The following is a 13,405-nucleotide window of genomic DNA, read 5'->3' on the forward strand; positions in this document are numbered from 1 at the left end:
AAAAAACAGAAGGGGACCTTCATCCATATGTTTTGGTCATGCAGTGCTGTGTCATCATTTTGGCATTCAATTGTAGATGCTGTTTCATCTAGCTTGGGGATTTCTGGCTCCCTTTCCCCTCGCCTATGCCTTTTTGGCACTGGCGGGGAGGACGGTTGGGACAGACACCAAAATAAATACATTGAACTAGCTTTTTCTAGCAGCAAAGACATGTATTACCTTACATTGGAAGTCCAGTAATAATAATAATAATAATAAACTTTATTTGTATAGCACCTTTCATACATAAATGTAGCAGTACAGTTTCACACTGGCTAAATGAACTATCTAGTTACACTCCTCTAGACAAAATGTATTATAATATTAAGAATAGGCAACAGAACTTTTGGAATGTCTGCCAGCCCCACATGGATTACTTTGCAACTATACCTTTTTTTATGCATAATTATTATCATTATGGATTGTTTATTTCTCATCTATATCCATCAGCGATAATGTCTACCGCTTTGCTAGTTCCTCAACTCTGAGCAAACTTGACCCCCTGTTTCATGCTGCATTGAGGTTTATAACCAATTCCCCCTATAGGACTCATCACTGTACTCTGTACGCCCTAGTGGGTTGGTATTCCTTAACCCATTCTGACCTGAGATCAGATTCTACAAAGGTCTTCTACATCCTGACAGTTTTCCATTCTGACCTGAGATCAGATTCTAAAAATGTCTTCTACGTCAGTCGCTCTTCGATTTTTCTAAAATAGCAGACCTATAAGCTCGTAGCGCGCCACTCGGTGGCGCGCTATGAGCTTGTAGATCTGCTATTTTTAAATAGCTAAAGCATAACGTACAAATGCTAACACCAAAAGGGGTTCCCGCCCAAAATGGGTTAACGTCTCGCAGGTTGCTACATTGGTAAACTCTCATTTATAAAGATATTCTTGGTAACCTCCCACGTTACATTAGTTCTAAATTTGAACTTGTCCAAAACTCTCTCAACCTCAGATCAAATGCTTGGTTACGCTACATCGTGCCCCCAACAAAAGGCTGGGGGAAAAAAGCATTGCTTATTTCGGACCCTGGTCTTGGAATGACCTACAGACCAGACTCATACTGGCTGCTGTGATTCCCCTAGTGAGCTTTAAAAGGATTGCCATGGGCATACTTCCCATACATTGCTCCTGCTTTGACGTATAGCAAATGTCTGCTTGCTTTTTAGTCTACTAGCAATTTCCGTTGCTTAGTTTTTATTTATTAGTCCTTATTGGTCGCGTTCCTGTTCTCCCTTTGAGCTTCTTTGGTAGTGGGTACGGGTGCAGGCTTTAGTTCCGACATACTATTGATCCGAAACCTCAATCCTAACCTAACCCTAAACGCAAGCACGGGAGCAGCGCATGTCGGACCATCGCTTTTTCGCATCTCATGTCCCCCCGCTTCGGATCTTCAGTGTGTCGGAAAAGCGTGCGCACCCCAGTGGGTACTGTATTTATGAGCATTGTATGTCTGTCCTGTTTTTTGTTGTGTATTTTTTGTTACTGGCAGAGCTGTGTCACTTATTTTGCCTCTTGTCTTGGCCAGTTCACACTTGTAAAAGAGACTACTTCAGTCTCAATGTGGTTTTTACTGGTTAAATAAAGGTTAAATAAATAAAAATAAATATCAGTTATAGACTCTATATTGTCTGTTTGGCAGCAAGAAAAGAAAAAAGGTGCATATTGTAAACTGAAATGTAAAGCATGTTTTTCATGACTGTATGGCACTCTGAATAAAAATATTAAAAATAAAAAAAGTATATAAGGTGGTATATAAATAAAATCCATGGGCAATATGGGCATAGCGGTCGGATCCGTGGCTTTGGACAACTGGTTTACCATATATGCCTATGGGAATATCATCTGTGTCATAGTGGGCTTATCGGGTTTGCTTATGGTTATGTCAAGAGTTAACCGTGGCTGTGGTCCTGCCTATATATGGGTTTGTTGATGGTTCTGTCTGAGTGATGTGGCTGTGGTCATTTTAATATAGGATGGGAGTCAATGGGGAGAATTGTCGCTTTTAGCTAAATACTGTTTCTTTGCATTAAAAATGTACCGTCATAAATGGTCCATAGGAAAATCCATGTATAGCACTATAGGTTGGCAGAGGAAAAACAATACAAGAATGCAACAAATGTCACTTCAAAGTAACAAATTAGTCTTTCTCCATAGACCAATGTGTCAACATTTCTTTCTTTCTTTCTAGAGCTATAATGTTTTTTAGAAGGGGTGTTCTGGCAGCCTACTGCACTGGGCTGGAGCCCAACCATAAATCAACATTTGTCCATAAACACAGGCGAGTAATAGAAAACAGAGGGGGACCAGATAGTCATCTACCAGGTACTGTGGATCAATACATCATTACACCCCTGAGTAGTCATAAATTCATTTTCCTCATTGCACCACCATCCTTTCCCAGAGACACCGTGCAGACATGCAGACTCTACAGCGCAACACATGCATAAAAACATGCACGCACACCGACACAGCCAGCCTACAGTCAGAGTCAACGGGGGAAAGTACTTGTGTTGCAAACTGAGCGTGCGCGTGCGTGCGTGAGGACAGCGCCAGGGTCTGCTGCACCTTGCAATTCCCTGTGCCTGGTGGCTGCAGGTTCGCGTGACAGGGACGTCTATTATCTGGAGAGTGCACCGCGGCCGCATTTAATTACAGTGTCAGGCCTGCTAAATGGTCCTACGCCAGGCCCCTCTCCGCAATCTCGCCCGATGGATTGTATCAATAAAATTCACTTGCTTTAATTAAACCTCCAAATAGGATTCTTTTCGGTGCTCCCCGATCGATGAGACCCCCCCACTCTCCGCCCCTCTCTCACCTTCCCCTAGTCCTGTCCTGAAGCAAAAGCATACAAGGTGAAAGTGAAAAAAGCTAAAGCCCCCTCCCTCCGCACAGCCTTCTCTGCCATTCTCCATCCCTCCCTGCCTCCCCTTCACACTTCATTTGATGCTAATACTTGCAAAGTATATTCCTCTAGCTCAATGGGGTTTATTTGCACTTCTAACAGAGCAGCTGGAGAATTTGGTGATGTGATGTAGGAAAAAAAAAAGGGAAAGAAAATGCTCCCATGTTCCACTTTTAGAGGTGTGAGGAGGATAAAGCTTTGTGCCACGTTTGATTTGTGCACGGAAAACCAAGTGAGTTCACAACATTCCACACAGTACCCCTTCAAAATAATAAAGCTTGCAATACACGACTTGGCACCAATCACAATCAGCATATTTACTAACAAAATTTTAATTTCTGTTATTTTTTTTAACTCTCTCTTGCCTACATTTCCGAGAGATCAGACCAATGCCGTGTACGGCCCCACTGGAAGATCACATCCAATAATCTGGGATTAACCGTTCCTCCCAGGTCCTGAGACACTGTATGAAGCAAATTAGCTTTTCCACCAGCACACCACAGTCCATGCACTGTCTGATGAATGCTAATGGCCACCACCTCCCTGTACCGGCATCATACATATGGGGGAGCCACTCCATAGCACACGCAACCATAGAAACAGTTCTGCTCTACTTGAGGCCCAGACAAAGCTGCCTGTGCCCAGATTAACAATAGGCTGCCATGACTCTCTCTCAGTTCTGCTCCCCTCAGTGCTTTGACTTCAAGCCAGAGAGCTATAATAGTAGGCCTTTTTGCAGCTGTTGTTAACGGAAACAGATTTAATTGGCTTCACATTTAATTGGCTTCAATGTCGTCGATGCAGATTGCCCCTCGACTTATTGGTCTAAGAAGAAATCTTGGCATAAGGACAGAATTAAATGGCAACCTATTTTTACATATTTTTGCAATTTCATTTAGGTCATCTTACCTTGATGGTTTTGGTTTGAAGTCTCAGGCCGTTTAAGGTATTGATGGCTTTTTCTGCATCTTTCGGGTCCACGTAATTCACAAATCCATACCCTAGGCTCTGCCCTGCAATCAAGACAAGATGTATTCAAAATTGTGCATAACCAGGGGCATAATACATATATTCTGGATATGCAAACAATATATAGCCTATATTAGGAGGACGTGAACTGTAACTAAGTAAAACATGTTCCACAATGACGTTAACTGAAATTATTATTATTATTATTTTGAAAAAGGTATCTTTGTCAAGTGAAGAATTAACGTCTTTAACCCTGACATTCCCCATTTTGTAGATGACATTTTTCAATTGTTCCTATTTTCTTTGAAAATTGATCTACAAGCTTACAACGCAATAAAAAAGGAGGTTAAGCAATATATATATATATATATATTCAGGTCTGAACGCAGCTTTAGGGTTGACGACAGTCCAGAAACTTGCAATGGGCCTGGTCTATAAGATTCGCTACACCACCAAGATACCCATGTACCTGTCAAAATACTTCCTTAATGTCAACAAAGTCTACAGTACAGTTTCAACACCAGAGGGAGTTCAACAAACTACGTGCAACCCAGATTCGGGTCAAACAACGAAATAAATTCATTGAACTTTCGCTCCTATGATACTAAAATGTGGATCGCCCCTACCAACAGCCATAATACATGTGAATCCGTTGACACCTTCAAATACCACCCACAAAGGGCACCTAGGGACGACTGCAATTCGATACTAAAAAAAAAGTCTGATTCCCCACCCCTTATCTTTTTACCCTTATTATTTATGATGATTTCCTGTTCCTGTGTGTATTTGTACGTCTATAAATGTTCTGATGAATTGAAAATGGTGGACCCTGTTTCTTTATCATGGTTTTGTCCACAAAGTAGCAGTTTTTGTATTGACTTTCGTTTGAAATGTACCCATTCTACATACTGTGAAATAAATGTTTCAATCAATCAATTAAAACTCTGAGTCCAAGAATACACAAGGTCACAAGGACACCAGAACCTAGCCATCTCTTTGACAAATATCTTAAATTACCAATGGCAGGCAATTAGTCTGGTTTTACACTGACTTACATCTCTGACAGCACAGCGGCTGTGTCTCAGTGTGTTCCCCAAACCACCTCCTGCAGCCGTTTATCTCCAAGACGTACAATAGATTGACACCCACTCTTATGTGCACACAGGCAATTCAATTTCCTCCGCCCACATCACTGGGCCTCCATGCAATTCTGCTGCAGGTCAAGTTCACAAGCAACTTCAGCAAATTAACATCTAAGCTACTTCAATGAAATGGAAACTTTCTATTAGATCGGGGGGAAATATTTTCATATTCCCGCAGTAGCATATGGAAGCAAAATTACTCCAAGGCACCGTGTTCACTTTGGGACTAAAAAAATAAGAGGGAAACTAATGTCAACATTGATTAACCAATTATTTGCACAGGATGATTTATTAGAGGCGGGGGTGGCTGAGCATCAGCTTTTAATGTATCAACAGTCGGCTCCTATGGACCATACCACGGCCATCTTACCATATAAGTTAATGGCAAGGTGCTAACAAGGTGCAACTTCCATTAGCAGACCATTCATCCAAACAGAACAGTGTTATCTGATTGTATTACACAACGTCAAACTCAACAACATTGCAGCTGTACGAAAAGCTTGAATTATCCTCTTTCTATCCTCAGTGTTTGTTTCATAAAAATGCACTGTAGACATATTATGAGCTACTTTCTGTCCTTGCAGGCGATTCTTTTTTTAAGTGTTGCAGTTTGGAAGTGCTCGTTAGATATCACTCAACTGTCCTGTGTACCATGCTGTTTTGAATTAGAACATATTGCAAAAACAAGTGCTTCCAAACTCTGATGGAAACAGAGTCTGCAAATGGGCAATACTTGCCCTTGAGGGCTTAAATGTTATATGCTTAAATTCATATTTAGAAAATGTTTCAGATGTCAAAAATATCTGAGATGATAGAATGGTGATAGATGATGGTGGTCATGGAAGGGGAACCTTCTGAAAGCTTCATAGGCAAAGATAATCAACTTCAACTTTAAAACGGTCAAAATGACCTCTCAGACATGCTAGTGTTAAGTGTGTGGATTTTACAAATTGAACCAATTAAGTATCAACAAGAACTTAAATGACATTAGATTTATTGGAACAAATGTCTGCCCCCTTTATTTCCTGAAAACCTTATGTCTAAAAGTAATGGTTTTAGACACAAGGTTTCCATCTGACAGCAACAAATACTATAAAGGGACTTGTAGCTTTGGCAGTAAATAGGTGGCCTGAATGTATACACATATTAACTTATTTCTGGCTCACAACACCATGAGGCAGCGGTCTCATGGGTTCCTTAGCTGTGACGAGGAACAGTTCATAAACTTACATTCACCTTAGGCCTACATCTCAGGGAGTGCTATAGAAAAAAGACGCAGAGCCTTTGAAATGAGCTGGTGAAATCACGCTTTTCGTTAATGCCTGGAGGTCAAACAAAGCCTGAGAGTCTGTGTGTAGGCATGTGTTGAGGTGGGGGATGTGAAATGGAAATTATGTGGCTCCTGTGGAACACTTCAATCTCTGCTACTTCAGTGGTCTTTGTTAAAACCAAGACTCATAGGAGATCTGACTAGAATATGAGATATGAACTGACTCCCTCTGTGCATGGCTGCCAGAATGGAGGGTGGGCTAACCCGTCATGCCCACAACTATTGTGGAAATCATTTTTTTTTAATCTTTTACTTTGAATTTGTATGCATCAACGAATCGACATATTCATTAGTGTAGATTTTCGTCTTACACAAACATAAAATTCCCATTAACAATGAATGGAGAATTTACGTCATGTGGACGAGCAAATCGGCTTTATTTGTCCTGCACAAAAAAATAAGTTCAATGATAAGAGCGCCACTCACTTCACACGGGCGTTAGCTCCTTCTATAAACAGCTTTTGTCCCCACACGTCTCAAGATTTGGCATTAACAATGAAAGGGGAATTCAGGTCAAATGTCCGCTAAATCTCGTCCCCACAGAAATTCCACTAAATATGGCGTAAATTAAACATCAAAACCAATAAACACCATTGACATTGAAGGGAAAATGTACACCATATGTAAGTGAGCAAATCAGCTAACCAATCACAGGCAACAGGCATTCTGATTGGCCAGTATGAGATGATGCATGATGATAAGAGCTGATAATTCCTCTAAATATGGCGTAAATTAAACATCAAAACATTAAACGCCATTTATATTGAGGGGAAAACTTATGTCATTTGTAAACGAGCAAATCGGCTAGCCATTCACATGTTGGGAGCGCTTTGCCAATAAGGGACCACCTTATGTAACTTATGTAGCAATGTCAAATGACCGCTAACATAAATAGATGTACGATGACAAGAGCGCCCCTCATTTCACACAGGTGTGGTTTTTATAATCAACCCCATTATACTTTATTGTACAATGTTGGCGTGCAAAAATAGCAAGCCCGTAATATTTACAGTGCAGACCTCATCAGAGTACTATGAGGGCAGTGTTAAAAAATGTATCACACCCGTGTGAAGTGAGGGGCACTAATATATAAAAAGTCTAACTCATGTTGATTAGGTGATCTGTAATGGTGATTTAAAACAAACTGTCAAAACAAACTTATTATTGTTAATGGCATTTAATGTTTGTCGTAGGCACAAGATGACTACATTTTCCCTTCATTGTCAATTTTAAAGCAAACCTTGAACTACAAATTAAGGAAAAAATATAAAACACTTGTATGAAGTGAGGGGCACTCTTATCATACATCATCTACATAGTCACATTCTGGCCAATCACAATTGGCGTCCTCACTTTTCTGTAATTCCGCCAAATTTTCTGCCCTCATTTTTTTATCCTCAATATGTACTTTGCTCAGCCAATCAAATCATCGCTAAAATTCACACAGACAAAGCTGGGCAATGGGCATATGTAGCCCCTCAACAGTGTATAAAATAGAGCGTTCAAGTCCCTCCCCCTTTCATGATGACGACAGGCCCGGAAGAGAATTCCACATTCATTTTTGCCATAGATGTTTAAAAAAGTAAATACAATAAACACAACGCCGATCAAATAATTAGAAAGAAGAAAAACTAAGAAAAGTGTTGTACCCTGCCATTTTTTTCCTTCTAATTATTCCATCTGCCCAAAACGTTTTGATTATTGTCATGATTAAAAGGTCTTTAAATAAATACTTTTTGAAACGTCTATGGGGAAAAAATGAATGGGGAATTCTCTTCCGGGCCAGTCGTCGGGGGCGGGACTGCGACGCTCTATAATCATTCATTAATCGCAATTGAGGCACCTGAAATAGACGTGATACAGATTTTAATTCATATCACCCAGCCCCAACATGGACACTAGTTGAAGTTAAGGACACTGCCACAGGGCAACACGCCATAACTGAAAATGAGTCAGTAACTAAATGACACTGAACTTTATGTTATTTTCATACTATAGTGATTATTCAATCCAGTACTTTTTAAATTAATTTTTATCAAGAAGCGCACATTTTAATTAGTTTTTATTCTCAATATTCTGTGAATTTTATGTCCAAAAATGGGGATCAATATTGAGCTTGCCGATGACATGCCCCAACATAAGGATCAATATGAGCAATTATGTTGTTGATTGATTTTTATAATGATTAAATTGATTAGTTTGATACTTTGATTAACTGTTGCAGCCTTAGCGCCCTGTAGAAATTGGATCTTGGCCCTCTAAAACTAAAAGAAAGGCAGCCTCTATCATTGGCGTCTCGATTAACCACGTAAGCCCCATTTTCAAAAGGAGCAAAATATGGATGAAACCAGAGATCAAGTCTGCTCCCAACTTCACACCACATGTGAACGCCCCTTAAATTGCTATTACAAAAACACTCGCATTTACATAGCGCCTTTATCCAAGGCGCTTTGTATAGATTGTGCATCAATTCACCCATTCACACACACATTCATACACTGATGGTGGTGGAAACCATGCAAAGACACTTCGACACCAACTCTGGGGGAGCCCGGGTTCGAACAGGCAACCTTGCGGTTACCATCCAGCCACTCTACACCTGAGCCACCGCCGCCCCACACTCGTGTGAAGTGAGGTGCATCTCACTTCTTTAAAACATTGTACTCTAAACAAACATTAAAGATGGAGATTTGTACTCTGTTTTGTATGTGTCTATGGAGTTAACATTACTGTAATAGAACCCCATGTGTGGTTATTGTGGAATATTAAATAAGTCTTCCATTTGGTTCCAAACACTTAAATTATTTAGGCTACCGTTTTCACACTTGTACTGTTAAATATGCATCCTATCAAGTATGTTTATGTTCAACCACCCAAGTGAGTTGTGCCAAAAAGATTTAGGAAAAATATTACTTGCGTTTCATCTCAACCCATTTCATACAATGAAATGCTTTTCTAGCTTGTCATCACTTCACAATGCCATTTCCTGCATGGAATCATTACATGACACAACATGGCTTGGCCTGTAAGCCTACAACTTCAACACAAAAAGGTGTGTGTGTGTGTGTGTGTGTGTGTGTGTGTGTGTGTGTGGGGGGGGGGGGGGGGCTTGTACACATATGTAGGACGGACATGCTCTGTTCCGTCCGTGTTTAATGGCCGCCTCAATGCTTTTCCAATAGAAGTCACGTGGTTTGACCAAACACTTGATTGCCCCCGTCCCCCCATCAAACACAAGTGTTTGGCCAAACCACCATTAACAAAACTAGTAGATCTACAAGCTCACAACATGAGCAAATTGTGAGCTATGGGGGGGATTAGGGTTGCCATGGTTGGTTTATACTACTTTTAAATTATGATACTAGCCAATATAAATAGGAAGTGAATGCATTTAATTAAATCTGACCAGAAGCAGGGATAAATATAATTGAATGGCCCCCAACAAATCCAACCACGTGAATGCATAGGTGATGCACTCCCAACTGCTTGCTCCTTTAAACTGTGCAACACAACACTGATCTGACTAACTTCTAAATGTACTTTTTACATTTTAAATAATAGCAACTAGCCTGTTAACATCAGAAAGCCTCATTAAAGATAATGTGATGCAGTTCAACATAAGGAAGATGGACATGAATGCATTTATCTAAAAATACTCCACATTTTTAGGCATGGGTAACTTTAGCCATTAGTAGGTGCAGTGCTTCTGCCAAGCACGCACAAGACAGCCTCTCATGAATAGTGGTCAGCTATATGTAAGCATTGTGAAATATTTAACATTATGAATATTTCAGGAGACAGGAGGTGGTTCTGTGCACATCTTTTATGTTCACTTAATGAAGGCAGTCAAACCCTTGGGTATCAAAACATCATTAAAATGATCTATAATTACAAAAGGAGTAGAGTCAATTCAAGACCGGCTTCTCTCTCACACAAGTCACTGGGGAGAATCAGCCTCCTACCCGGCAGCCTCCATTCACGGTGAACGATCAGTTCACTACACAGTGGCTCTGGCAATTTCAGAGAAAAATATGCAAATGACAGAAGCTTATTCATTCTCAACCAAGAAAAAGGCTAAGGAGGCTGAAGTCCCTGACAGAGGGACTGAGGGAGTTCTAAAGAGCAGATGGAGGAAGGTCTAGGCAACCTTGACAAACTCAGCACGCAGTTAAGAATCCAGCAGCCTCAGCCATTATCTAACCGCTCACGTCCGAGAGGCCATGTCAGCATGTGCCTCCATGCCGGCTGCACACCGCTCTGCTTTAAAAAGTAATCTTATAAAGTCTTCTACCTAAATATGCAATGTGACTCCACATGGTACTTTTGAGGTCCTCCCAGTCTGCAAGTACAATAATAACAAAAACTAACATCCACTCTCTCTCCAAAGAAACCCTACACACCAAGGCACCAGTGCACACTACATATTAATCATATATCAGTGATATTTAACAATTAAATCAGCCCTTAATGGCCCAACTCATTCTGGCTTGCTGCTGGGTCGTTTTCATAATGGTGGAAACATTTACACAGTGGCATCTAATTAAAACATGTGAGACTTTGTTTGCCTCGCCAAATATGAGGATTTTAAAGTTTAAGGCTTCTGACTTCAATCCATTGAGGGTAAAAGTTCCATAATTCATGAGATTAACACCATCCAAAGAGATCATCTATATGGATGTAGGGAAACTCACATGTGTGCATGCATAAATAGAGCAAAGTGTATGACTTAATGGGTAATGCAGTTGGTAGAACCAGAGCGCTAACATTTTTGTGAACACATATTGATGCAGACATTTGTGGGGACACTTGTATTAGTTTGCCTGGGTTCTAGTGTAAAGATAGCCTGGCTCCAGCCCTGAATCGCTAGCCACGCCCATTAAGAAAATATGTTCTGGCGATTCAGGTCTGTAGTCTCTCTGCCTACGGCTGCGTCAGTGTCGTTCGGAAATCCGATCGTAGCAGCTGATTCACCTGATCGGCCATCAGCCCCGTCATTCAACAGCGTCAGACAACAAACATTGCTGCCCCCACTGCGGTAACTCACGACCGTATCAATATGGCTATTAAATCGACGTATGATAAATAGTTTCTTTACAGACACGAGAGGTTTTATATATTGAAGTGAAACGAGATTCAGACTGAGTGTCAGGCTAGTGTAAAGAGGTTCTTTGAATAAAAACTAAAACAGGGACAATGAGTGTCTTAAAATAAGTTATATATAAAATAAAAATTAAGATCACACTCGTGTGAAGTGAGTGGCACTCTTATCATACATCATCACATTCCGGCCAATCACTTTTGGCGTCCTCACTTTTTATCCTCACATTCCGTGCTCAGCCAATCAAATCATCACTATGGGGTACACACAAACACACAACGCTGGGAATAGGAGGGGGCTAGCGCCCCTCAAAAATAGTTGGAAAGTGATAGAAATGGAAAGAGCCAGTGTGTTTGTCTGCATGTTACCTGTTATTTTGTCTCGAACTAGTTTACAGGACTCAATTTCGCCGATGCTCCCAAACAAGCTCTTCAGCTCCTCCTGGGTCATGTTCTGAGGCAGATAGTTGACTATCAAGTTGGTTTTACTGTCTTCTATGCTCCCTGACTCTACAGGAGAGGAGCAGTTGTTTGAGATTGTAGAGGGGCCGTTGCTTGTGTTGTTGCAAGTTGGCCCATTAGACAGCTGTGTTTCCATGGCAGCAATTACCTGCTAAAGAGACAAAAAAAAAGTCAGTTTGGCCGAAACCAAGACAAAACTGACTCAGAGATGCTCACTGACACTCAATTAAGAAAAGGACGCTCTTCAGGTGTCATTAGTCATTAGGGTCATTGTTCCGAAATTACTATCCCCATCTCTAACCCTAACCTAAACATAACCACAAGCACGGGAGCAGTGCATGTTCGCCAACCATAATGCATGTTTGGACTAACGGGACTTCAGATCTATGGGCAGTTTCCGCTGATTCAGCCTATGATGAATTGTCATCGATCGAAGTATCGATTAAAGTCAGACGAAATGCAATGCTTAAATAAAATTGCAACCTTCGATTTTGCAACGCATAATGCGTTGCAAAGTGTTGTGATCTGCCACTTTTATTTTTTACAATTAAGATGTTGCCACTATAATGGCATGCCCAAAATAGGGACATCAAGCTGGTTAACCCATTCTGACCTGAGATCAGATTCATACGAGGTTTCCACTGGACACACACTGGTCTGATTAATCCATTCTGACCTGAGATCAGATTCTAGAAAAATGTCAGTCGTTCTTCGATTTTTCAAAAATAGCAGACCTACAAGCTCGTATCGCGCCACTCGGTGGCGCGATATGAGCTTGTAGATCTGCTATTTTTCAATAGCTAAAGCATAACATGATGCTAACACCAAAATGGGTGCCCGGTCAGAATGGGTTAAAGGGATAGTTCCACCCAAAAAAATACTTTAACTATTGATTACTCACCCCATTGAGGCTTGAATTCATGGATATACATTTTGGATGGATATACACTATAGTGTAGATTTTCATCTTACACAAACAATACATTCCCATCGACAATGAATGGAGAATTTACGTCACATGTGGACGAGCAAATCGGCTATTTTTGTCCTACACAAAGATTAAATTCCCAACGACAATGAATGGATGATGTACGATGAAAAGCGCCCCTCACTTCACGCGGGAGTGATTTTTTTGTTTGTTTTAAACCAATGATTTAAAGACAAAGGACACTCTGTCTATGTCTATAGGGAACCACTGCGGTCATCAAATTATTGTCTTAGGAATGCAACAAAAAAAAACAGCCATGAATTCAAGTCTCCATGGGGTGAGTAGAAAGTCATCTTTTGGGTGAGTCGGTGGGTTTCATAAATATTTGACCAATGAAGTATTAACAAGAGCTTGTGACTAAATGACTACATTGGAACAAACGGTTTTGGACTTCCAGTACAAGGTTTCTGTCCGACAACAACAATACCAAGGGCACTAATGAGAATGGATATCTCAACAGGCATATTAT

At 40.7% G+C, this 13,405-nt stretch overlaps 1 protein-coding gene across 1 annotated transcript in view; it reads right to left on the reverse strand.

Moving 5' to 3' along the window:
* elavl2 (ELAV like neuron-specific RNA binding protein 2) overlaps positions 1-13,405 on the reverse strand; it is a gene marked incomplete at its 3' end in the record, with an annotated part of 82,244 nt that overhangs the window by 10,819 nt on the left and 58,020 nt on the right. The window contains exons 4-5 of the mRNA XM_080792160.1: positions 11,856-12,099; positions 3,858-3,961 (exon numbers count right to left, since the gene is read on the reverse strand). Of these exons, the coding sequence (XP_080648286.1) occupies positions 3,858-3,961; positions 11,856-12,099 (348 nt within the window). The remainder of the gene's footprint in view (positions 1-3,857; positions 3,962-11,855; positions 12,100-13,405) is intronic.

Source organism: Protomyctophum bolini (genome assembly GCF_963924005.1).
Source record: "Protomyctophum bolini genome assembly, chromosome: 20".
Taxonomy (NCBI): Eukaryota; Metazoa; Chordata; class Actinopteri; order Myctophiformes; family Myctophidae; genus Protomyctophum; species Protomyctophum bolini.